General features: G+C 42.8%; 2 protein-coding genes across 3 annotated transcripts; one reads left to right on the top strand and one right to left on the bottom strand.

The window, feature by feature from the left end:
* Positions 1–1334: 1334 nt before the first annotated feature.
* Positions 1335–7107, bottom strand: LOC121322042 (ferroptosis suppressor protein 1-like). Its single transcript, XM_041261495.1, has 9 exons — positions 6708–7107; positions 5138–5329; positions 4451–4566; positions 3828–3947; positions 3567–3659; positions 3292–3400; positions 2973–3125; positions 2389–2589; positions 1335–2200 (listed from the first exon to the last, which is right to left on the bottom strand). Exons 2-9 carry the CDS (start codon positions 5310–5312, stop codon positions 2046–2048), a joined length of 1122 nt encoding a protein of 373 aa, XP_041117429.1. The 5' UTR covers positions 5313–5329; positions 6708–7107; the 3' UTR covers positions 1335–2045.
* A 2883-nt stretch (positions 7108–9990) lies between these two features.
* LOC121321975 (transmembrane protein 150A-like) lies at positions 9991–26789 on the top strand. Of its 2 annotated transcripts, XM_041261361.1 has the most exons (8): positions 9991–10289; positions 11203–11401; positions 14618–14665; positions 15751–15837; positions 16840–16907; positions 21353–21480; positions 23624–23801; positions 24690–26789. In XM_041261361.1, the coding sequence occupies exons 2-8, from the start codon at positions 11337–11339 to the stop codon at positions 24935–24937; spliced, it is 822 nt and encodes a 273-aa protein (XP_041117295.1). In that variant the 5' UTR covers positions 9991–10289; positions 11203–11336; the 3' UTR covers positions 24938–26789. The 2 variants fall into 2 exon arrangements, with proteins under 2 accessions (XP_041117295.1, XP_041117294.1); XM_041261360.1 differs by lacking the exon at positions 24690–26789 and having other exon boundaries at positions 23624–24665.
* Positions 26790–27390: the final 601 nt, after the last annotated feature.

Below are 27390 nucleotides of genomic sequence, written 5' to 3'. Positions count from 1 at the left end.
TGATTACCAAGGCTCAGTGCAGATCAATGAGGGGGGTGCACTGTCCCAGCCTCTAGAGACCCGGGTTCCAATCAATTACTGCGTGCTGAGACTCGTTCTCTTTTCAGAAGTATTTATCAGCAGCTATTCAGTGCCGTTCATTAACCATTCAAAAAATCTCAGCGCCCCGGATGAGAGAACAATTCACTTCCAAACGGCTTTTAAAACACTAAAGAAGTTAATTGCCATTGATTGGTACTCTGTTGCAAAGGTGGGGGAAGGACAGCTTTTCTTGTTTTGAAATCAACATGTGAATACCTGTAGATAAATACTTCTTGAAAGCAATTTTGAACATGAGCAACGGCACACCCCTAGTGTTAATCGTGCCACAGTTTCAGCCACTTTCTCATGTTTTAGCGGTTCGCTGCTTACTTCAAATTGTCATTCCTTGAAAGTAAAATACACACATTACCATTCCAAAATGAATAAATAAAATACTTGTTTTATTACAAGCTCCGATGTTACATATCTAGGTTGATTATTTCTGGTTTCATAAATGTATTGCAATGCTTTTGGAATAAGTATCTTTGAGGATCTAGCAAGCGTGTGACTTAACCCAGTTCTTAAATCGGGGGGGGTCCCCGGAAGATTGTGGAGCCCTCTCTGTAGAAACACATACTTGTTTGTTTGTTGTACTAAAGGTGCGTGGCCATGCACTGCTGTGGCAGGAGACTGGTCTCGTGATGGCTTTCCTGATGCTATAGACATTAAACATTTGCTGGTGGTATGGCTTTCATGTCTTGTTTGTCTGTTGGGTTGGGTGGAGCACCTCTTATGTAAACTGCAGTTTCTATGTAGTAATGTGTTAGACCGCTCCAATCAGCAGAGTTTATGATGCTTAGTCAAAGCAACCCCCCCCCCACCCCCCCTAAACTAGATGACACCTTTATTGCAATCACAGCAGAAGCTTAAAACAAAGCTTTTCTAAAGCAGCACAAACCTACCAGGACCCTGTGCAGATTGATTATATTCTTACAAACAACCACACTGATGGACAGTTTGGGTGAGCTTTATATATCAAATTGCAATTGGACAAGAAAACTGTACATAACAAGTAGAGACATCAAGGGGTCTTGGTGCTTGATGCTTGTTGCTTGTTCATGTGGACCGGGAGTCTGTTCTGGTATGAGAGCATCATCTTGTGAGAACTTCATTAGGACAAGCGGACTGCAAAGCTGAATCCAAAATGCAAAACAAGAAGACGCGCTTCCACCTTGAGAGACGCGGTTAACTGTGCGTACAAACTCGTTTGAAATCTGGTTTTAATTTTTAAATAAAAGAACAGTACGTATCTGTATAGTGAAGCATTACTGGACTTTATTGTATTTGATAAATTAAAACTCTGGTACAGTGGAGTCTAACTGGGCCCAGTGCAGCAAAGGGAGCGACAGTGCTGAAGGGTAACCTGTAAAGTCCTGCTGGGTTTCGTTAAAATGTTTTCCAATGGCTTTTCTGTTTAAGCAAGAGGCTGGAATAAATGAATATGCAAACTAAAATACAATGGAAGTCTTATTTGCTTCCCTGCTTTAAAGTAATTGAGAAGGAGGTTTTTTTCATTTTCATGTGCAGCCTTAGAATGAGAAGACAGCCAAAGATTGAGAATTATATTATCATATTCCTGTTTGTCACAGTGGGCCCCGTTTACAGCACTTGAAGATGGTTACAGCTAACAGACTAAGCATGTTAGGACTTGCAGCTTGTGCACTGCCATTCCTTATTCCATTCTCAAGTGTGCAGTTTTGAAAGAAACACACGCTATAGTAAACACATATTTTCATTTTAAAACCACAATGACAAGAATAAGCCACACTATCAAAAATACAGTGGAGATAGCTCAGCAAAAGACCAGGTCTTATATATATATATATAAATTATGATGGTGGTAAACTGTTCGGTATGGACAACGTCAAGGAAAATTCATGAATATCAAACTTTTTATTTAGTTTATATAGTGTACTCCATGGGGTGCAGGCTGCTCCATTCCCAGTTGTGGTACTGGTCCCAGTTCACTGTGGAATAGACTGTCCCATGTCTTTCCAGCTCTTCCCAGCAAACAGGTCCTTGCTTTTTGCCATCCTGACCACCAGGCTGCCCACCTTGTAGCCGTTGATCTGGCCGATGCCGTCGTTCCGGCCCAGAGTCACCAGCATGGTCAGACAGCCTGGGGGCAGAGTAGAGAGGGGAGACTTATTATTATACACTACCAATGACTGTAAAATCAAACTGCTCTGCAGTGAGTCATTATTATTATTAAGCACACACAATTACTGTAAAACCTGGACTGGCTCTCTAACTGCTCTGCACTGGGAGTCTGGTTCCAGTGTCGTGTGTGTATTGCAGGGTGTATACCTGGTGTGTAGGAGCGCAGTGGCTTGTTTCTCAGGGTGCTGATGATGTTTTCAGCTGCCACAGCCCCGTGCAGTCCCGCGTGGTATGCCATCTTGGGCTCCTGCAGGTGGGCGCAGTCTCCGATGGCGTAGACGTTCTGGAGCCCCTCCACCTGCAGGTGAGCGTTGACCCTCAGTGCGCCGTTCTCCGCCAGCCTGTCCCCTGGGAGAAACATGGAGCGGGCGTTAGAAAGGTATCTTAAACTTCACCAACCATGCATTCGATTATTCAGATCGAGCGCGCCACACAAATCAGGTGAGGGTCATGGGTGCTAACTGGGCTAATTTACCGTTCAAAGTGAAGGAACAGCTGCTTGGTTTTGAGATTATTGCTGCTTTTCTTGGATTTGGTGGAAAACAGAAATGCTCACAAATCGCCCCCCTGTGAAGGAGCCTAAAAGGTGACCCCTCGCGTGTAGTTTTATTTATAAATACATCGTAACACTAGTAAAGATTCATTCAGATATCGTGGCCTGTTTTAAACAGACGGGTTTTTACCCCTAAATAAAGTTCTTGTTTTGTAGTTCTGGGGTCTCTCTGCCTTACCCAGCGCGGAGCTGTACGCTGCAGAGTTCACGTGGATCCCTGTGCAGCGGATGACGAGGTCAGCCACCACTTCCGACCCCTTGTCCGTTAACACCTTCATGCCCTTCTGAGTCACGTTGACGGAGAGGTCAGCCAGGTTACTCACCTTCTCACCTGTAGAGGGAGAAGGACAATCAATATCTATTACTGATATGGCACCTTTCGATAATTCACAGTTTGTGACTGTTCCCCAGGTGAGCGGGGCTCTAGGCTGCTTTCCTCCATGTTAGCAGGGTACAGTTTAGACCACTTCGGTCAGTTTAACTCTCTCTCCACCTACTCAGCAGCAGCTGGACCCCCTTCTGCAGCAGCCCCTCCTTCACTCCCTGCCGCACACTCGGGAGCAACTCCACATCAGCCAGGGCCACACGGGAGTGGATCAGAGTCACCTGCGTGAGGGGAGAAGGGAGAGAGGAGAGAGAGTGAACAAGGGCTGGGATGGAAATAAGACTCCCATTGCATAGCAGCTTGATAGAAGGGTGGAGGGGGAGGGGAGTGTCACATGGAAGATGTCTTCTCCCCAGAAGGTACTCCCTGTCTCCTCTGGTTCCTCACCTCTTTACTGGGATAGTCTGTTTTGAGCTCAGCAGCCATCTCCACTCCTGCAGATCCCCCTCCGACCACCACGATCCTCTCTGCAGCCTGAACCTGCCAGATACACACAGCAGAACACAGGATCAGACAAGGAAAAGGAGGAGGACTGGCCAGGCCTGACCCTACTGCTGCTGCTTAGCTTCCTGAGATCTGAGCCAATCACAATCCAAGGAGGAGGACTGGCCAGGCCTGACCCTGTTTAAAACTGAGGCTCTTGTTTACCTCCTTCACCATGTCTTCATACTGCTGGATGGCTGTTTCCATGGTAACCGGCTCCTTAAATTTGCCTGGAAAGTCTCCCTCGCTGCCGGTGGACAGGATAAGGTGAGAGAACTTCAATTGCTTTCGATTACATAAAAAAAAAAATTTAAAAAATAAAATTCAGTTTACTTTACTATAACCCAGAGAAGATACTTACCATAGAAGAGAAACATTTCTACAAGTGCCTGGCATTGAAAAAGAGACTTTTGCCGCTCAAAGCTTGAACACATAGTTAAGCCACTGATATTTGAAAAGTAACTCGGAGTGCTGGAAAATGACGCGACTTTTTGGTGATCAAACTCCTGAGCTTGCCATTAGTCTGATATCAGAGTAACAAACGGACTGGATACATTCTGATGGACCTACTGTTTACACGATACACACTGACACCAGTAAACCCAGTCTCTTACCTCTCCTTCCAGTACACCCAGTCTCTTATCTCTCCTCCCAGTAAACCCAGTCTCTTACCTCTCCTCTCATTAAACCCTGTCGCTTACCTCTCCTCCCAGTAAACCCAGTCTCTTACCTCTCCTCCCAATAAACCCAGTCACTTACCTCTCCTCTCATTAAACCCAGTCTCTTACCTCTCCTCCCTCCAGAACTACTGCTTGTGTCTCCAGGTCAATCCTGACCACCCTGCCCTGCTTGAAACTCTTTCCGAACGTGGCTGTGTAGGGTATAAAAGTCTTCCGAGCAAACCCTGCAGAGAAAGAGAAAAGAAAGCCATGCGGGCTACTGCGTTCCTGAGTCCACTGCAGAACAATGCAGCCCTATACAGGGATGTGGGATCCATTCCTGGTTTTACTAGGAGTTTAATCACATACCTGAGCTTGTTACCGATAATCAAGCTCAAATTAAAACCAGGAATGGGTGAAACTGCTCTGCAACAGGAGTCTGGTTTCCATCCCTGTAATGCCATTTCACTGGCACTTCCATTCTCGTTGTCAGAAAAAAAAAAAAAAAATAATAATAATAATATATATCTATATCTATATATATTTTCACTATCATCCTGGGTCACGAATCAGCTTGGGAATACATTTCTCAATGTTTCCTGTTTCGCCTCTCATGAGCCGATAGTCTGACTGCAATGCTGGGGAATTCAATCCCGCCTCGCGGAATATTAGGTGGTGAGTCAGTGTGACCTGCGAGGCTGCCAGTTTGCTGTTGGAAGGAGCTCTTCTTGCAGCTATAGGGGAGGAGCAGCTTATTTTGCGCCTGTCTCCTGATAACTTTAATGCTCCCTCCTCCCCTCCCTCCCCCTCACTCACCTGTCTGCACCGAGGCCCGCAGCGCCCCTACGTTGTGGTGGAAGGCATCCTTGAGGTCCAGCAGGGTGAAGGGGACCCCCTTGCTCTTGAGCTGTCGGGCCGCCGCAATCCCCCCAAACCCGCCGCCCACGATCACGACGTGGACACTGGGGTCCACAGAGAGCTGAGCTCCCATACTGGACTGGAGCTACCCTGATCAGTACAAACAAAACAAACAAACAAATAAACAAAGCGCTACACACGAGGGTATCGAGGATTCAGAATTCTCTTGATCACTCTATAAACAGTATTAAGAACATAAGAACATTTACAAACGAGAGGAGGCCATTGGGCTCAGCTTGCTCGTTTGGTTGTTAGTAGCTTATTGATCCCATAATCTCATAAAGCAGCTTCTTGAAGGATCCCAGGGTGTCAGCTTCAACAGCATTACTACAAAGCTGGTTCCAGACTCCCGAGCCGATTGTCTGTCTATCGACTGTCCGTCTATCTGTTGGTCTCTCTCTCTGTCTATATCTGCGTTTCTCTGTGTTTGTCTGTCTCTCGCTCTGTCTGTATCTGTGTTTGTGTCTGACTCTGTCTATCTGTGTTTCTCTCTGTCTGTCGGTCTGGTCCCTTTGTGTGTCTCTCTTTCTCTGTATATGCATTTCTCTGTGTCTGTCTCTTTCTGTCTGTATCTGTGTTTCTGTGTCTGTCTGTATTTGCGTTTCTCTCCCTCTCGTTCAGGTTCTAGTTCAAATACTCTCCCCTGAAAGACCTGCAGTCTCTCCTCTTGGCTCTGGAGCAGAAAGCGATACTCCCTCTGTTTGTCAGCCTGAGGAAGTATCGTTCTATCACAGTGGAGGATGAAGTGGGTGTCTCTCCACTGTGGCACTGGATACAGAGTCGCTCCTCCCTGGGTCTGTCTCTCTTTAATTCTCTCTTTCTCAAATGCATTGTACAGTTGAGTAGCTTTGGCTAGCCCAGTGTGACTGGCTGTACTTTACTATTGCATGTATTTCCAGTATATATTCTTTGTTTCCTATACCAACAGTGCAAATGCATCCCTGAGTGGTTCAATCAATCAGTCTTCATAAAGCACTTTACAAGATACAGTAAAAAAAACAATGCATAATACATTAAGCACAGTAAAAGTAAAAGTTAGAAGTACAAAGACACAACAACAATAATAATAATAATAATAATAATAATAATAATAATAATAATAATAATAATAATAATAATAACTTTACTAAGGTATTGTCAATCAGATACCAAATTTCATAAAGTATATTATAGAAAAGTTTAAAAGATTCTATTATTATTATTATTATTATTATTATTATTATTATTATTGTATCAGCCCTGAATTCTGATACCTCTCAGAATGAGTAAGCGCTGGCTTGATGTTGCAGAATAATTTCGCTATGTCTGGTATTTATCGACATGTACAAAGTTCAACCAGCCTCACTTCAATTCCAACCGGATACATTTAGAATATTATTTAAAAGCACAATACAGTACACAAAGGCATAGTATTTCTGTTTTAAAATGATGATGCACACACACACCAAAAAGGCTGTAGCCGGCTCACCTTCACACAGAGCAACTTCTTAAGTCCAAGCAAAAGCAACTCCAAGGTTTATTTTTTTTTAAAAAGGAACGAATATAATTGATATTTAAAAGTGTGTGCTTGTAATGCAACACATTTTCCGTCGAGGTACACAAGTCTGCATAAAAACTGCTTACAGAGAGTACAACTACGGCGTGCACACTGCCAAAAGCACGGCGCCTGAGAAACTATGACTTTTACATCACTTTAACTCAATGCTTTCATTGTATCCGTGCGACATTAACGATACACAAAACGATCAAAGCAGACTAGAATAATCTGATTACTGCTTAGTCACGCTCAGTGTGATCCCTAAGGATTTTTACACGCATCTTTATTGTTGTTGTTTTTGTTTTTTTGTCACGAGTTACAAACATGAAAGCTTCCGTATTTCCTGATCCAGCGAGGGTTTACTGACCTCTGGCGGACATTGTGGGGAAATGCAATCAGATTCTGTAGGAAACTGCCAACTGCTTGTTCAAAGAAATTAAAATGTTTACAACCTTCTAGAGCAGTGGTCCTCCCAGTGATTTGGGCACGGGCATAAATTGATCTTACTTGGTTGTTTGCGAACACGCTGACTATTGCATAGGTTCTTATCTTAAACACTGCCTTCCAGCGACATATACAGTGTGTGTGTGTGTGTGTATGTGTGTACACAGCGAGAGAGAGAGAATCGTGGTGTGTGTGTGGCTGCTGGTTTTCATACCAACTGAGCCCTCAGTTGCTGAACTAGACCCTTAACTGAAGTGATCATTTGCTTAATTCAACCTCTTTACTCGCTTTTAGCTCTTAAACAGTTCTGAGATCAAGTTAACAATCTAGAAGTAACTTGAATTGCAACTGTTTTTGAGCTGAAAACAATTAAAGAGGTCTAATTAAGCAAAGACACAGGGTCCCCTGGACCAGGTTTGAGAAGCTCTGCTCTGTTCTGTGTGTTACCCGTCTCTGTAAGAACTCAGTGTAATAGCATCAGAAGAAGCACATTTCAAAACTACAGCGTCAAATCACTGCAGAGTACTAAGAGATGGCAAAATCTTAGACGAAGAGAAAAAAATAGCAAATATACTGAATTATTACTTTTCACAAGTTTTTACAAAGGAAAGTACAGACAATTAGCGCAACAGAGGCAGAAGTGTTACAGGGACTAGGAGCTCTTAAAATAAACAAATCCCCTGGGCTGGATGAGATCCTCCCAATAGTACTCAAAGAAATGAAAGAAGTTATTTACAAACTGCTAACCAAGATCATGCAACAGTCTCTTGACACAGGGGTTGTACTGACAGACTGGAGAGTTGCAAACGCAATACCGATCCACAAAAAGGGAGACAAAACTGAACCAGGTAACTACAGACCAATAAGCCTGACTTCTATTATATGTAAACATATGTAAACTATTAAGATCCAAAATGGAAAATTACCTATATAATAACAGTATCCTGGGAGACAGTCAGCGTGGTTTTAGGAATGGCAAAGTGTCTCTAAATAACCTGCTTGATTTTTTGGGGGATGCTACATCGACAATGGATAATTGCAAAGCATATGACATGGTTTATTTAGATTTCCAGAAAGCTTTTGACAAAGTCCGGCATAAAAGATTAATTCTCAAACTGAATGCAGTAGGGATTCAAAGAAATACATGCACATGGATTAGGGAGTGGTTAACATGTAGAAAACAGAAAGTACCGATTAGAGGAGAAACCTCAAAATGGAGCGAGGTAACCAGTGAAGTACCACAGGGATTAATATTTGGTCCTCTGCTCTTCCTAATCTACATTAATGACTTACATTCTGGTATAGTAAGCAAACTTGTTAAATTTGCAGACGACACAAAAATAGGAGGAGTGGAAAACATTGATGCAGCAGCAAAGGTCATTTAAAATAATTAGACCGCATTCAGAACTGGGCAGACACGTGGCAAATGACATTTAATATAGAAATGTGTAAGGTACTGCACGCAGGCAATACAAATGTGCATTATAAATACCATATGAGATATGCTGAAATTGAAGAAGGAATCTATGAAAAAGACCTAGGAGTTTATGTTGACTCAGAAATGTCTTCATCTAGACAATGTGGGGAAGCTATAAAAAAAGTCTAAGAAGATGCTCGAATATATAGTGAAAAGTGTTGAATTTAAATCAAAGGAAGTAATGTTAAAACTGTACAACGCATTAGTAAGACCTCATCTAGAATATTGTGTTCAGTTCTGGTCACCTCGCTACAAAAAGGATATTGCTGCTCTAGAAAGAGTGCAAAGAAGAGCGACCAAAATTATTCCAGGTTTAAAAGGCATGTCATATGCAGACTGGCTAAAAGAACTGAATCTGTTCAGTTTTGAACAAAGAAGACTACGTGGCGACCTGATTCAAGCATTCAAAATTCTAAAAGGTATTGACAATGTCGACCCAAGGGACATTTTTGAAAAAGAAACAAGGACCAGGGGTCACAAATGGAGATTAGATAAAGGGGCATTCAGAACAGAAAATAGGAGGCACTTTTTTACATAGAGAATTGTGGGAGTCTGGATCAAACTCCCCAGTAATGTTGTTGAAGCCGACACACTGGGATCCTTCAAGAAGCTGCTTGATGAGATTCTGGGAGCAATCAGCTGCTAACAACCAAACCAACAAGATAGGCCGAATGGCTTCCTCTCGTTTGTAAACTTTGTTGTGTTTCTTACTGGGTGTCAGAATATGACTGCGTGTCTGTATTACTGATTCATATCTACCACTGGATTCCTTTTTAATAGTTAGAGTTCTGATCCATACAGTATTCCAATACCATTGCAGTTAATCAGTTATAATTTCATATACAAATACTGTTAAAAAAAACAAGCATATAGTTTACTGTGACGTACTGCACTACACACTATAATACAGGGTTTTGTAATGGTGTTTTAATGGGGTAAAGTAAGGCTAGGGTTGGGACTAGGATTAGGGGAACAGGTGGAAATTGATTGGGTGGGGGTGTTAACAGTAAAACCAGTTAAAGTGTATATAATATTAATTTGAGAATTAATATATATTAATATATAATATATAATTAATATATAGTTATCATAAGAGGAAAGCATTTCAATTTTCTCGGCATCGCCCGGGCCCATTAATCTAAACTTTGAGTCGATCACATCGGGGGTGCAGATTTCAACACAATAAACGTATTGTTATATCGTAGTTATCTGAAGGACAGTGTGCTCAAGCAAGGATAGGGATAGCGATGGAGATGGTAAAAGGGAGAGCTGGGAGAGAGGGAGGGGGAGAGAGAGCACAGGCGTCAAATCAAATTACAAATAGGAACTAGCCATCCACAAAGCGCACAGTGAGCCCGAATTGTTGAGACTTGCTTACTGGAGTTTAGTTTTACGAGCAGGATTGTGAAGATCTGCTTTATTAAGCTTTTATGTGGAAAGACTGACTGGCTGAAGTGGACAGAGGGTAGAAAAGAGGCACGCATTTCTTAGAAAACAGCATCGCTGCAAACTGAGAGGACTGTGTGTGTGTGTGTGTGTGTTTATTTTTTATTTTTCATTCTGGGAAGGAGAATCGGAGGAGCAATAAAAAGGTAAGAACAGAAAAAAAATAATCATTTACTGTCGGGCACTGCACAACTTTTAAACACGTTTATTCAACAGCATTTTCCGGGAGGAAAAAAATAAGGTTTTCTTCAGACTGCGTGGAATCGATGTTATAATAGCACACTGCGCGTTAGGTTGTTTTTCTTGGAAGTGGACGTTTTTTTCCAGTACTTGTTTTCGTAACTTGTTCGTGGTTGCAAAAACGCGCATTTTATTTCATTTTATTTTATTTTTATTTATTTATTTATTTTTACCAAAATGGTGCCAATCAGATACCAAATTATATAAATTAACTCTTCCATCTCGGTACCTGGCTGGTATTATTATTATTATTATTATTATTATTATTATTATTATTATTATTATTATTATCACAAAACTATTCAATAAATACAAAATAAACAAAGTGTGCATTACATTTACCTGGCGGGTATTAACACAAATATACACCCCAATACACAAACCATGGACTTTATTTCAGTATGTAAACTAATATTTACTTTGGTTCCATTAGATTTTAGAACCCTCTTTTAAACTCTGTAAATGCCTGTCTGTGTGTGTAGGCTTCCCATGGTATGATCCTTTCATTGCTCGCAGCTGCGATGTTTTTTTTTTTTTTTTTAATTTACACAATCTGTGTCTTGAACGTGTCGCTCAGAAACGTCCCTCAGAAAGTTGTGTATTCTAGATTACATGTCTTGAACTTTCTTCCTGGAAGCTGGAAGCATTGTAGAACCCGTTTAGTAGTTCTTTAAACGCCTTGTGTGTATTTTTAACACAGCATTTTGTGCAGATTTCCCAGTCCATGACTTAGTAAAGTAGCTATCAGTAATAAGACTTCATTTTCAGGGTAGAAGACAGCTCCTCACACAGATTATTTGTTGCTGTTGTTGTTTGCAGGTGGATGCTGGTGGTTATGCATTAAATCCTCCAGTTCCTGGATTCAATGGTGATTAAAACCCCAGCTGTGTGGGAGAAAAGAAGGAGGAATATTTGGGAAGGTAGACCTTCTCTGAGGGCCCCCCTGGCTGGCAATGTTCCTGTGGATGCTCCTCCCGGCCAGCCTGCCTGTCTTCACCATCACCGGGATGTGGATAGTGTGAGCAGCACAGCCTTTACTTTACACAGTCACATTTCCAATGGGTGATACCTCGCACTAGCCCTGCACCCAGTCCTGCATTCAGACCGTGGTCGGGTATTACTGAAGTTACCTGGAACCAGGAGCTTTGAGCACTCAGACCCTGGTATTTAATTCAAGGGAGTTCTGACCCAAGACTATGTGCAAGGCTAGCATGAGTTTCAAGCCTTGTGGGAATTTAACAATGAGATGACAAGTATTGTATAATAAAGTAGCAGCTGCACTACTGCTTATTATGGGATTCCTGTTGCCATTCCCTCTACTTGGGATTACAGATCCTGCGATTCACTAAGCATTTTACTCCAAATTGTTGTGGGCTATTTCAGAAGGGGAAAACACCAATTACAAGTCTAAAACATGAAAGGAACAACTTAATACGTAGTAAAAGCTCTTAAATGAAATCTGAACCCTTTATTTCGTAGTATTGATGGGGCAGTTGTTGGCACGCATTGACACGTCAATAAATGTATATATAAACTTTCAGAATGCTTATTTATTCTTTACCGTGCTTTCATTGTGCTTTTATTACACTTTGCTGTGCTTTTACTAAGAGGCACTTTTTAGAAGGGATCCTCTGGTGTTCTGTGCAGTTGTGGTAGTGAGGAATGAGCAGGGCTTCCCTGGTTTAAAAATCGTGTATCTTTCAGAGAACAAAGTGGCAGCCTAGTTTCACGGCGATTGCATTGTCTTTAAATTGGTGTGTAAATAAGCAGCCTGTGTGGGCTTGCATCGTCCCCAATACCTACCGGCTGCACTTCAATTGCCAGCAATAATAATAAACCTCTGATTTGCATCTGTGCAGCGCTTTGTCATGCAGGGTTCAGAGCAGGTGACAAAGTCATGCTGGTCAATCATAAATCACAGGCATGCCTCTGAAGATACTCGATAGTCTGGTAGACTGACAGTGATAAGGAAAGAACATGGATTTTAAAAGGGGGACCAGTGATGATGTTGCTGGTGCTAATAAGAGCTAAGAGAATTGATTTTAGCCCTAGGATTAGATTTTAATTACAGCGCCTTTATCTTAAAAAGTACCAAAAAATTAAAGAAACAGACTGCGATAAAGATAGCTGATGTGTGTTGGTAACAATGCTGGCTTTTCATAACTGCACACAGCTGTTGCTTGGCACTTTTGTTCAAAGCTGCGATAATAGGATAGTACGGGTGCCGTACATCTTGTGTCATGCTGCAGCTGTTGCTGTTCATACAGTGTGTCTGAAAAGGTGGTGACAGTTCACTTCTCTCCGGCCTGTGGCACTGTTTTCCAGGAAGGTAGCGGAATCTACCCTCTGTTCTCCCCTCCTTTGTAACTGTCTCTGTCAGCTTCCAAGCACAAGCACAGCCAGCTGGAATGTAGGGTTCAGACACGCTCTCCTCTCAGGATGGAGACTGGGAGTGCCGATCGAGATTTTACCCTGGTTTGCTCATGTTCCAATGCGTTGCCATGCTTTCACTGTGTGTATCACACTTTGCTATGGTTTTAATATGGGGGATGTTTATAAGGGGTTGCCACACTGATATGCTTTTCCCTCTCAGCTTTGAGGAGTCTTTTCAGAAGCGATCTTTGGAGTCATAGTTAGCGAACATGACAAATAATGAGCTAAACAGAAAGACCGATAGAGAGAAATACAGAACACCGGTGAGAGGATACTTAAGTGGTAAGAAATAAACCTTGATATTAACATCCCATACCCTTTGAAGAGTTTCCTTTTGATTGGATCATTAGAATCATTTCAATAGTCTTGTTTTAACAGGGAGAGTTTTTCAAAATGCTATAGTGCTTGTTAGCTAAGAAGGAACCCTCCTCATTGGATAATTAGCGTTCTGCTCCATACCTGATCTGTGAGCTATATTCTATTAAGAGATAATGAATGATGCATGTTTTTAATTGGTGGTTAGCCCTGCAGTTGAACTTGCTTGATGCCGGCTCATGTCATAAAAGACAAAGGTCTCTGTCTCTAGTTGGAGATTGTCCACATTCCCTATTCTGTAATTCAGCTCCTAGTTCTTGTTAGAAAGAGGGACTCGCTTCTCAATCCATCTCCAGCTTCGGGTACACTGAGAAGGAATAGTAGCTTCTTCATGAGAAAAAAAAATCCAAATTCGTCTACCGTTTCCCACAGTGACAATGAAATATAAACGTTCGGTTTCCATTTACTGTGTTGTCGTTTTAGCCTTCTGTGTGCTCTCTCAAACAACTTTTGCAGTCCTCATGTTTGCATGCTGTGTATTGCTTATTTTTTTCAGTAGTTGTAGTTGGAATTACAATAACGGAAGGGATAGATAGTGATAAGTTAAAGTTAGTAAGGTAATCTCAGGTGGTTTGCTGCTGCTAGTTCAGTGATCGTCCAGCAAGTGATGAATCAGGGGAGTGACCTGGCAGGCTCTGACCCCACTGAGTGTACAGCCTGGGGAAACTTTGGGCTTCACTGTCGAGCCTTATAAACATTTCCCACAGTAAAACACAGAAAAGTGTAATAAAGCACAGTGAAAGCCTGGTAAAGCATAGGCAAGCATTCTAAAGCATATAAAAAAAAAGCTAAAAAAAACATGGCAAACTATGGTAACTGCACAGTTTAAGCATTTAAAAAAAAAAAAAAACTACAAGAATGCCATGGTAAAGTTTTATAAGGGCAGTCGCACATACCCTTTTGATATACTTTTTCCAGCGTAATACAGTACAATTTAATAATTTCAGGCAAAACATATTCAGTTGTGCTAGAGATACTAGCCAACGCATTGTACTGTTTTAAATCCAACAGGTGACACTCTGCTGAACATTAGCAAGCACATTATCTCATCTGGTCTTGCATGCTTAAAGAGCGGTTTCATGTGTACCAGTCTGCAGTCGGAGCAGGAACCCGTTAACTCGGATTACAATCACAGCTTTTATAAAAGTAGAACTTCAAGTCCTCTGTATAGAACAGTACATGCTGCAAACCCCTCTTCTATTCAGCTTAGTGAGAGCCCCTTCAATTGCTAAGTTGCTTGTATTATTGCCTGCATCTCTTAAATCTACAGAATCATGTGCTGTACTTCACGGTGTAAGAGCCCTTCACTAAGTCACTGTGTTCAGTGTTTCCTACTTATTATATATTTTTGGATGTGCTGGAGTGCTGTACAGTATATACAGAGCTGTACTTGTGTATTCATATTTTTCTGTATTTTTCTTTCCAGATATGCCCTGGCTGTGTTCAATCAACACGTCTGCCCCGTGGAGAACTGGTACAGTAACTTCTTCTTCTCCTTCATGCGGTTCAGTTACACTGATGAAGCCGAAACTCTTGTGTGTTTTGATTTCGTCAGCTGGTGCCCCTCCGGGATGAATCAGAGCTTGATTTTCATTAGAGCATTTTACAGTGCTGGGGGATCCACCTGGTTTGCATCAACCACCTTATTTGTAGAGGTATGCCTGGGATAGGTGGTTGATGCAGTCTGTTCCCTAGTGCTATAAAATAATAAATAAAACCGTGATGAAGGCATTAGCCAAAAGGCTTGCCTGCTCAACTGTGCATGCATTTGGGATGCATTAAGAGAAAGATACTGTGAGATCCTTGGGGACTGGTGGAAAAGAGACTGTCATGGGAACGGTCCCACTGATGTTGCACCGAACGCAATCGTATTCCTCGGCGTATGCTGTGTGGCTCTTAGCTGCTCATTTATTGTCAGGCAGGAGTGATGACTGGGTAGCGAGAAGATTAACCTGAAACTTTTGAGAGACAGACCCCCTCGTAGAGGGGAGTGTCCCTTCCACGGGGAGTGTCCCTTCCATGCCACTAATTATTATGCCTCATTATTGTATGCTAGAGCCAATAAATTTTGCATAATTTTGTTTTATTCTTCTAGTAAAAGTGCCGGTTCAATGATCTCATTTTTAATCCTACAAAGATTACTTTATTTTTTATTTTTTGTTAAGGCGCAGGGTTATGGTTAAGAGTGGGTCCATTTTAAAATGTTTTTCTAAACTGGTTTAGTGGTGTATTTTAATGTTTCAGCTAGAAGAAACACAGAGGCTAGCCTGGGAGCCTGCTATGCCCTGACACATGGACTTGGCGGAGGGGAGAGTTTTTTTGTTTTTCTGGTGATGTGTAACAAGCCCGTGTTTGTTCAGTGTCCTCTGTGGGGCGAAGTGACATAAGCACAGCTGGCATTGCACAACTGGAGCGGTGACTCACTGACACCCTGAGCAGGGGTCACTCTGCCTGTACATTAGTCAATATAATATATAGGAGACCCTCTCTCTCTCTCTCTCTCTCTCTCTCTCTCTCTCTCTCTCTCTCTCTCTCTCTCTCTCTCTCTCTTGCTTTCAGGGTGTACAACCTGTCTTGTAAGGTGGAGCTAGCCGAGCAGGAAGGCCCTGAGTTTTGTTGCACCCCAGACAACATCCCGCTGGTCAGGTAAGGCACCGGAGGGTATTAGGAGTGATACACACACATATATATAATATAGAGGTGTGTATGTATATAAACATACACATTACATATTACTACATAAGTAAACAGTATATAGGTATGTAATAATAATAGCAACAGCAGTCATAGTAGTATGCATATCAGAAATATGTTGAACTACACAATGATGAGGACGCAGTGAAAATGTCCCTGAAGGTGAAAGTTACCAGCAGTTCAGGGTTGAAAGAGCCTTCTGGCTTTTCTGAGCAAGCCGTGTCAGAGGGCGTGAACCTGTAATCGAGATCATATCTGCAGTGTTGAAAGCGTTAATACCCCCCCCCCCCCCCTTTCCTCCACTCCTTCCATGCACTTCCTCTGCTCTGAGTGTGAAGTAGGTGAAAGGTGATCTGCTGGAGCTCTGTAGATAACAGTAATCATTGCAATGTGAAAATAGAAACATTCCTTATGGAAAAGAGCAATCACTGTAACGTTCCCCATAGTACAAGCATAGCAAAGTGTAATAAAGCATTGTGAAAGCATGGCAAAGTATAATAAAACATTGTGAAAGCATACAGTACAAGCATAGCAAAGTGCAATAAAGCATTGTGAAAGCATACAGTACAAGCATAGCAAAGTATAATAAAGTATTGTGAAAGCATACAGTACAAACATAGCAGTGTAATAAAGCATTGTGAAAGCATGACAAAGTATAATAAAGCATTGTGAAGTATGTTAAAGCATAAAAAAGAGTCATTTCAGTGGGTTGATGAGAATTTGAAGTTCGCTCATTTAAATGCAGGTGAAAGTCGGGGTGCTATCTCCCAAAATTGATTGAGACCCCAAATCAGAAAACTTTTAAATCCCATCCACCCAAGTGGAAGCCTCTGCACTCCGGAGGGCCTCCTGAATAAAGCTGTTCTGGGGGCCAGACTAAGTCCCTGAGCCTTGAGTTGAACACTCCTGCTTCAGACAGCTCCTAACTCTGCACCGTGTCTCTGTCTCCTGCAGTAAGTGTGGGACCCTGCCCCCCGAGAGCTGCCTGTTCAGTCTCATCTGCAGCACAGGCTCCTTCATGGGTAAGTGTCAGCCTGTCACGGCCCTCGCTCTGCCCCGCGGTGTCGTATCAGTCCTGGCAGGGTACATTTACCACTTTAATATGCATTTACCTGGTTTATAAATAGAATCAGATTCAGGATACCTGTTTGAAGAATTGATTCCCAAATCTTGTCTATATTCTGCATGTATTGCATCATCCATAACTGTTGAACACTGGTAAACGTAGAATTATTCAAAGAATAATACGTTCATTGACACATGTTTTGATCAGAAGCCTTTTTTAATAAATCATTGATTGAGATAAGACTAGTCAAAATGTTTTGTCATGGGACTTTCTTTTAGTATTAAGCATGTAAACCAGTTTGGAGCACACAGGTTAGTGTGATATAAAATCTTCAGCATGTATTGGTAGATGGGGTGATTTTTATCTGTTGTCTTCTTGTGACCAGTACAACACTCGGGGGTTACTGCTGTGTGCTTCTTAAAGCACAGCTAACACGTATCTCTACCAGGCAAATGCTACGTTTCCCTTTGCGTGTGAAGCTGCTTTTCTATGCGCGTTCCAGTCGTGGGGAAGGAAGGTAACTTTGCAAATTCTGTGCTTCTCATCCCCCGATCGGCTCTCGAGTCACAGCCTCAGAGTGAGGTATCTCCGTTTTAATGTTTAGAAATCGGAGACACACATTGATTTAAAAAAAATAAATAAATACCCGAACACATTGGTAAAAACACAAAACACTTCCTTCTCTCTCGCCCTTCTCCCTCACCTCTTCCATCTCTCTCACTTCTCCCTCACTCGCTTTTAATTTCACTCTAACTCTCTTCCGTCTCCCCTCTTTCTCCCCACTCCCTCTCCCCCCCTCTCACTTTGAATTTGACTTCGTCCCTCTCCCTTCTCCGTCTGTCTGTGCCTCACTTTGGTTCTCAAGTTTATCTTGATACCAGTTAGAGAAGGCTGTGTTTAGCCAGAGCCTGCTGGTTTGATTCCACAGGTCGTGGATTAGGGCTGTGTAACTGAGAGCCGGAGGGATCAGCTGGGTTTTATAACAGGCGCTGTTTCTAGCCTCTCTTGTTTTCCCTTTTGATCTTGATGTCCTAGAGCCACGGAGAACTGGAGTACAATTCCCATTGGAAAAAAGGAAGAGGAGAATTTATTTATACCTCTTGTTAACCTTTGACCTTCGTAAGGGATGAGAAAAAAAGACTCCCATTGCATAAGTTTGATCCATTTCTGGTTTTACTATTGAGTTTGATAAGACACATCTAAACTTGTTACCTATACACTGGGGCCAATCAAACCTGTATTAAAACCTGAAATGAGTAAAGCTGCTATGCAATAGGAGTGTCTGATTTTCATCCCTTTTCTTTTTTGCAACATTACAGTTCTCTCCATATATCACAGTCCCTAAATGATTAGCTGGTCTTCATATTGAAAGTGCCACGCTTAGTGATATTGCTGAAGCTGTTTTTGGAATTGCTAAAGGCTATAGGACAGTCGGGTCATACGATCCCTTCCAGGGTCTCGCATTTATATGAAAGGCGCTCACATTATGGTGTGCGTGTCTGATTCGCTGGAGTTATTTCCAGTAGCTCCTGAATGCTGAGTTGTGAAAGCTGCACTGTTGGGGCCATGCCAATGAAAACAGCAGCTTGCCTCTCCTCGGACAGAGCGCTCAGTGTGACCTGGCTCTGAGAGGACCTGTGTTAAACTGAGATCCAGAGGACTCTGCAGCTAAAGGAGGCGTGCTCTGCTTATACCACGAGTGTTGTGTAGCGTCTTCTAGTGCAAAACCACAGAGGAAACTATTCAGTCAACATTCAGACCTGCAAAGACGCCTGAGACTCTGAGACAGGAGGATGTGAAAGAGCATTCAGCCGCTTTGTAGGTGAGAGGCCAAACGCGACCTTCGCTTGAGGGGTCAGCAAGGTTGTTGAGGCCACTCAACAGAACAACAACAACAATATTCCACTAACAGTTGAAGCTCTTCCAGGAGAGAAAGGCAAATAGAAACTGGCAAACCAAAAAAAAAAAAAAGGAAATTCTAGGGAGTCGAGATGGGTAATTCACTGGCCTCGCCTGTCTTTCCAGGGTTTCAGTGAATCGGGGTTTAAGGACAATTACACATTCGTGATAAAAAGAATAAATAAAAAAAGGAATAATGTTTTTAATTGGAATTGGTATGGCGTTTATATTGAATAGCTGCAGCTATTAATCCAGTGAATTGAATGATCATGACTGTTGCGTTTATCAGTTAAAACCCCCATAAAAACTGCAGCCCCGTGTTTGAGATTTGAACTGATCAGTTGTTTTATTAACCCCTTGACTGTTGTGTAAACAAATACATAAACATTCTAGAGGTGGAACAAACATAGGCTTAAAAAAAACATTAAAATACAATCGACGTTCCGGTAAATCTCAGCCCTGAATAACTCCCTATTGGAGAAAGGAGAATGGTCGTTTTTGTCACTGAATACATTTTAAGCAGTGATTGTTTGAATATTCTGGTATTTGTCCCAGCCCTATGTAAAAACGTTTCTCTCCCCCAGAGTGAAGCAGGATTGTACACGACAAAACCCCTCTAGACAGCATTTCTGTAGACCGCAGTTTTGATTGTATAGGCTAGACTGAACATGCTGTCTTTCGATTGTGTCCCCACCAGGATCAGTCCCATAATGTGTTCATTTGTACCTCTTGACCATAAGATACAATAGAAAGTGTGGCGCTCCATGTCTGATTTCAGCTTAAAATATGAATTGACTTCTAGAATGTGTGATTTTTCTAGAGCTGCAGGTGTATTCAAAGCGTTTTCTCCATTCTTTGACTGAATCATGTTAATGTTACAAAAAGACATTGAGAGCGCTTGAGAGAACTGGAAATATTTAACTTTGAGGTTTTGTAAAATTATCAGTTGTTTTACCTTGTTAAAAAAAAAAAAAAAAAAAAATAGGAGTTAGTTAAGACTGGAGTAAGGCTTTGAAAATACAAGCTGTTGTCTCTGCCTAGCTGCTGGCACCAAGCTGCTGTGCTGCATGGGGGAGGGATTTTCTTAAACTATCCACAGTATGTCGGTTCCAGGCACTCTTCATGATCTCAAACAGAAACTCTGGTACCTGCAGTTATTAAGGTATTTAGTTTTTTTCCCAGAAGGAATATTTCTGTGAAGTTGTAAGAGGAGCCGAGGGTAAGCGATCCAAAAATTACAAAACTATTTTTGAAAGGCACATTCCCTCCCTGGTGTTTGTACAGTATTCGGACCGGACGTCTGCCGGAGGTCTCTCCAGATCCCCAGTGGAGCGCCCCCCCCCCACCCCCACCCCCCAGATCTCCAGTGGAGACCCCCCCCCCCCCCCAGATCTCCAGTGGAGGGTTTGTGTTTCACAGTGATTTTGTATACAGAGCCTTATACATGACGGCTTTGGCAAGGCTTAGTCACGCTACTGCCAGCAAGGCCAGATAAACACACTTACAATTGTGTGTATGTATCTACACTAGAGCATAAATGTCATATGTGGTTCATATCCAGTTGTGGTGAAGCTTCCCAAGAATCTTCCTTTTCACAGGGAATTCAGTGGATCGTAATCTGCGGGTAATTTCACTTGTCTAAGGGTTTATTAACTTCACTTTTTGTGAAGATGTTCTTTGTAATTTTATGATTGAGTGTTTCAAAGTTATGAATATAATACACAGAGGACTCTGTCTGCCCTTGTGTATGTATGTTGCCTCTACATTTGTGCATGTCTGTACGATAGATGCCAGTCACTGTTGACTGCACCCGAAGCCCTTGTTTTGTATCCCAGCTGTGGTGTGCTGTATTTGTGTCTGGGCCTCTTGTTTAGTCTGTGTTTCTGTGCACAGGCCTGTGTTTTGTCTGTATGGGGGATTTCGGCAGAACGCTGGCAGGAAAGTGGTACCATTACTGGAAAAATATATCCTTGGAGGAATTCCAACAAGCAAAGCCCTGCAGCATGGAAACAGCCAGGCCCACGAGGAGAAAATGGGCAGGATGAGATGGGAAAGCAGGCTGTGATCTCGAATAACTGGGAGTCTAGTGAAAGATGAGATTGCCTTGACTGCTTGTATTTTTGTTTCTTTATTAGCAGTGTTGCGAGTGCTAAGGCTTCATTAAAGCACTTATTAGCACAAGTAACTTCGTCAGTGTCCTGTTCTACATGCCTGCGTTTCTGTGACACCCCTGTGTGCCTGTGTTTCTCTGGTGACCCTGTTCTGTTTGCCTATGTTTCACTGATTAGTTCTGATTGCTTTTGTTTGCAGGGATGGAAATAAGACTTCCATTGCATAGCAGTTTGATCCATTCCTGATTTTACTCTGTTTTATTTAATAAGACACACCTGAGCTTGTTACCTATACACTGTGACTAATGAAGCTTGCATTAAAACCTGGAATGTAATAGGAGTCTTCCCTGGCTTGCCTGTGTCTCAGTGATGTTCCTCTGCTGTATTTCAGTGATGGTGGTTGGGCTGCTACGCTATGCCCATGTCACTGAGAAGCACCAGAACTGTTCCCTCAACACCGCCGCTCTGTCTACTGGCTGGATCTGTGCCGCCGGGCTCATCGTCGTTGGAAACTTTCAGGTAAAAAACAAGCAGGAAAGCTTGGGTGATTACCCCTGTTTAAAAACACTATAATACATTCAAGGGTGTATCTGCAAAGATATACAGAGATGGGGCAGGCGGGTTCAGAGGTAAAGAGGAATTTTGTTCAGTGTCCAGCAGTTAGGATTTTTCAGGCAGGCTCATTAGGCACCTGTCCATTACAACAAACTTTGTGAAAATATTCTGTACTGGGATGGAAATAAGAGTTCCATTTCATAGCAGTTTGATCCATTCCTGGTTTTACTATGCGTTTAGTAAGAGACACTTGAGCTTCTTATCTATACACTGTGGCTAATCAAGCTTGAATAAAACCTGGAACGGCTTCACTGTGTTTTATGCTTTCACTATGGTGATCTTTTCTAAAGGTTAAAGCGAGCAGTGGGGAGCTGGGTGGAGCTCACTGTGTGCAGTGCGCTGCCTGGTACTCTAGTGTGATCTGTTTGGCAAGGGAGCCTCTGTTAAAACGAGAATGGCAAAGTCTGCAAAGCATTGGTGTAAAGGATGAATCAGCCGCCCTTGTCTATGCTGCAGTTCTGTTCTCAGCTGAGGAGCTCAGAAACCAGGGACAGACAGAGATGGTCGGGCTGCTTGATTCAGTAAGAAACTTGCATGCTGGCTTGAGAGACCCAGGATTCTTGAAAGATACTCAGAATCCTTGGGGATGGCGAGCGGTCGCGGTGACTAGCCTGACATTGAAACTTCTCCCTCAGCTCAGGTGGACGAGCGCTTGTGTTTCTGCTCGAGAACAAGCTTCGTTCAGTTGGGAAGGGAAATATCCTTTTTTTTTTTTTAATGAGGATTGAAAGTGGGACTCTTCCTAACTCTGTTCTACAGCCATCGCTGGGGCTGTTCTCTGCACACGCAGACCGTCATTGGACCCCTGACCCCCCCTGTGTATCTGAAATCTATATCACAAACAGAAATACCAGAGCAGCTGTGTTCATGCCTCTGCTCATCCAGTGAGGTGACAGGCTGCAGTATATTGTGTGGAAATCTTTCTTTTTTCCTATAGAGATCCTCTTCCCCTCTCTCACCTCTTCTCCTTATCTCCCCCTCTCCCTCTCACTGGTATTCCCCAGCTCCACTCGGATTCCTCTACATGTCTGCACACGTCTGTTCCCCGTCAGCGGAGAGCATTAGTCTTTCCCTTCCCTCTTGCCACCTGCCTTTTCATTTTCTTTTTGTCTTTGTCTTCTCTCTCTCTCTCACTTCTGACTCCTCACACCTCTGCCCATCTTCCAGATTCCCCTTACAGTCGGATATTCCTGGAAGCCAGATCCACATATTCTTGGTAAATTAAGTTCTCGAGCGAAAACACAAGCGCTTGTCCACCTAAGCTCAGGGAGAGAGTTTCAGCGTCAGGGAGGCTGTGTGGTCCTGTGGTTAAAGAAAAGGGCTTGGAACCAGGAGGTCCTCGGTTCAAATCATGGCTCGCTCACTGTGTGACCCTGAGCAAATCACTTAACCTCCTTGTACTCTGTCTTTTGGGCAAGATGTTGTTGTGAGTGACACAACTGTGACACTGGGCCTTACTGAGCACTATACTCTGCAGTTTTGAGTGCTGACTGGATATTGTTTTCATCACAAACTTATAAACAGAAAATAGGAACTTTGAGATGTGTTTTATTTATTTATTTTATTTATTTATTTTTGGAGTTGGTCTTGTATACAAACATAATACCTCAGATCAATATGATCGATTATTATTATTATTATTATTATTATAATGTATGCACCTATCTAAAGAGCTGCTTATAAACCAGGTTTATACAAATCTCTACAAGGCAGAGGCTAGTAGATGCTAATTTTTTCTTCAACATACCAGAGTACAAATATTGTATCAGTTCCAAGCTGTTTCAGTTTGTTTGGAATTGCACCAGGTCAATATGACCCAAAACATAACAGACATAGCTAACTTCTGAGCATTATAGGAGGGTTGACTTGCTTTTGTACATGAGAAATTGTTAGATGTAGCCGTGTCTCCTCTCACTGCAATTCTAAGCAGTGCTACACTGTGCTGTGTTGAACTGAGTTGTATTTCATTGAATTATATTATATCATATTGAATTGTATTGCAATCCCCTGTTACAGTAACCCCTCCCCTCTCTGCTGTCTCCTACAGGTTGACAATGCGAAGGTGCTGCACTATATAGGTGCCGGCATTGCATTCCCCACCAGCATGCTGTTTGCTTGTCTCCAGTCTGCGCTGACATACCGCCTGGCCAAGACTGGCTGTGAATATGGAGTGGGGCACCTACGCAGCAGTCTGACCCTGCTCGCCTTCATCACACTCGTACTGAGTATCTTTTACACTGTGTACCAATCACCCCCTACCCTCTACCCCCTACACTCCTCCCTTTACTCCCATACATACCCCCTACACTCTGCCCTTTACTCCCATACCCCCTACACTCCTCCCTTTACTCCCATACCCCCTACACTCTACCCCCTACAATCCACCCTTTACCCCATACCCTCTAGCTCTACACTCCACCCTCTATCCCCTACTCTCCTCCCTTTACTCCCATACCTCCTACACTCTACCCCTAGACTCCACCCATTACCCCTACACTCCACCCGTTACTTCCGTACTCCTTACACTCTACCCTCTACCCCTATACTCTACCCTCTTCCCCCATACCCCTGCACTTTACTCTCTACACCATACCCCCTAGCCTCTACTCTTCACCCTGTACCCCCATACCCCCTACACTCAACCCCTACACTCCACCCCATACCCCCTACACGCTAGCCACTACAATCCACCCTTTGCTCCCATACCCTCTACTCCCTGCCCTCTACACTTCACCCACTACCACCTCCACTCCACCCCCTACTGCACTGACCCTACTTGCCTTCATCAAGCTCGTACTATCTATTGCACTGTCACAGAACTTACCCCGACTCGTCTTTGTCAGTCTCACCTCCTATCCCATACCTACCAATCCTAACCTATCATCTGCAAGACATTGATAAACACTAAGTAGTTGTAGTACATCTACTGACCTCAACCTGGTCACTGTTGTATGTTACTGCTAGCCAAGGAAATAATGATGATAATAATAAAGGTAATAAAAATGGCCTTGCTGATTACTCTGGAGTGAATAAACTTGTTAACATATAAAGCATACACCCACAGGGATACCAACCTGTTCATGTTCCAGCTCCTTAACCCTCCCTGCCTTTAGGTGGCGTGTTCTTCGTGCAGGAGAGCTTTGAGCTGCAGCACGCCGCTGCGATCTGCGAGTGGATCTTCTCCTTCATCATCCTCGTCTTCTATGGGACGTTCGCCTTCGAATTCGGGGGGGTGTCGAGCGGGACCTTGCTGGTGCTGTTTGGGGGGGACCGGGACTCCCAGGGGGGCCTGCAAGGGGGAGGGGGAGTCTCGCAACAGCAGCAGAGAATCAAGCAACCTGAGAGCATCGGAATGCTGTAGAGACTGACAGACGGACACATGCACTGTGAAAATTCCGAGCGGCCAGCACAGGGGGGAGGTTCCAAGAGGGGGGTGGGGTTGGGAGGGGGATTACAATGTCATTTGACCCTCCCCTCCCCTCCCTTACCCACCAATCAAACCCCTAATCCAGCTTTAATGTTGCATGTTGCTAAGTGACCAAAGTTTCAGATGATCTAGGACATGAGTTTCTGCAGAGACGGAGCCAGATTTCTATTTCTCAAAGTTTTAGTAGTGAAAGTGCACTGTGTTCTCACTGCCTGCATTCCCTGGAAACAGACAAGTCCATGGGTGATGGGGTTAATGAACCATGGAGATCACAATCCAAGAAGAACTAGTACTGACCAGGCCTGACTCTGCTGCTGCTGCTGCTTAGCATTCTGAGATCAGAGCAGATCCCAATCCAATAAGCAATAGTACTGACCAGGCCTGACCCTGCTGAGAGCTACACTATAGCCATGTACCCTACCAACCAGCTTTGGGAAAGACTGTGATCATGAATACTTTTGGAATGAAAATGGCACTAAAACATGGGACAAGGAGTGAAGATGCTGAGGGGACTGCAAACCAAAACCTTTGCTGACAACAGCCTTGACAGTCTTTTAGATCTAGTCTTTCTGAGGTAATGTCTATGGTGCTAGAACTAACCAAAGAGAAGCCAAACCCAAGAAGTGCACCATAGAACTGACTGGATCCTTTCTACCTCCACAAACACAACAAAGCGCCATCTGGTGTTAATGCAAGTGTGGAGTACTGGGTTTGTTTGCCTTACAAGAGATTTTATTAAAATTAGTAATCCATGGATTTATATTGAAAAGAAAAACAAAAAACAATCACGACTTGGTATTTCAGTATGCTTTCAAGTGTGCTTTTCTATTTGAATATTTGTATCTCTTATAAATGCTCCTGGTCTGGATTAAATCAAAATGATGGCTCTGCTATAGCAGCGCCTTAAACTTTGATTTGATTCTGGCCTCTGTCTCCTTTTTCAGGAACCTTAAATTTGAGCTTTTGCACAATCCTATTTTATTTAAGGTAGGTTCCTTGAGTACAAATATTGTGAAGTTGCATTCTTCTGAAACTCAACGCTATGCTGATGGTACTCCCACCCTATTGGGGGGCGCTGTGATCTAAACGATAAAAGGAATCAAAGGGAATTTAATACAAAAAACTCATGAAGTGCCAATTGTTTTATTATGCTTTTTTTGGGGCGAATATTGCCAAAGAGGGAGGAACAATGTCATGCAGCTCCATTAGCTTTGCAATTTTGAAATGTACATTACGTATGGCTCCACTCTAGGCTTTTCAAGTAATCTGGCATTTACTTGGTCATTTCACCCAGAGAGTGAAACAGTCCCCGCCCTTTCAATGCCTTCTTTCCTGTCGTTAACCAACCAGCTCCTTCCCTTATTGACTGACATGCTTTGACTCATTGGAAGTGAAATAGCAACAGCCTTCCTGAGCGCAAGTCAAGCAAACAGACAGCTTTCTTTAACATAGCGTCGGACAAGATCCTGTTTTAAAATGAAATGGAAATCATACCAACAAAACCCAATTCCTCCTCCGCGTGGTCCTGACCAGCCGATCCAAGCATTGATAAACGTTCGTCGCTGTTCGTATTGTTAAAAGAAACCAAAGACTAGCTGTGTTGTATAAAACACATTTAATCTGCATTTATTCTGAAGCAGAGAAACAAAAAGTGTATTATTCTATTAGGTTTTGTTACAATATTGTTAAGTGAATAAAGAGACTATATGGACCAAAAGTTTTTTTTTTAAAAAGTGTCTGTCTCTCTACAATCTTTGGGTTGCAATATCCCCCCCAAGCTACCCACCCACCAATCCCACCTTAATGCTGCCTAAAAGGCTTCCCGTTTGAGGTGCTCTTGTTTGCCTTGGATTCTTGTAAGTGTGCTAGTAGTAGTGTGATCCAGTGTCATTTGCCAGAAGGCACTGAGTTCTTTGCTCTCTAACTGAAAATCGGCTCAAAAGTAATTCCTTACACATTAAGGGGAGCTTCTGCTATCCAGGCACTGCCCATGCCCAGGCTTGCTTAGCTTCTAAGAATGAACAAACAAAATTACATTAATAACAGTGGCGAGCACTGTCAAATCTGTATATTAACAAATGTTATTAATACTTGTTAAAACAACAAATCAACCATTGGTGTGTCTGTACGGGGCAAAAGGAGTTAATAAAATGGATACAAATTAGGGTGGGGGTTTTCAATATAATATTACAAATAATAATTACAAATAATATCAATGAATCATGAAACGAAATTGCTACGTGATCCGTTTACGACTTGGTGGTGGGGGGTTGCCATGACAGTGCCACCGCTGAAATTTGTCCGCTTCCCCTAAAAACATACACTGAAAACTACAGCTCCCAGAATACCATGTCTTCAGTTACTCGGTGACAAAAATCCACACAGCA

This window comes from Polyodon spathula, chromosome 10 (genome assembly GCF_017654505.1).
Source record: "Polyodon spathula isolate WHYD16114869_AA chromosome 10, ASM1765450v1, whole genome shotgun sequence".
In the NCBI taxonomy this organism is placed as follows: domain Eukaryota; kingdom Metazoa; phylum Chordata; class Actinopteri; order Acipenseriformes; family Polyodontidae; genus Polyodon; species Polyodon spathula.
The sequence above is the reverse complement of the archived record's forward strand: the minus strand, read 5'-3'. Positions and strand labels throughout refer to the sequence as shown.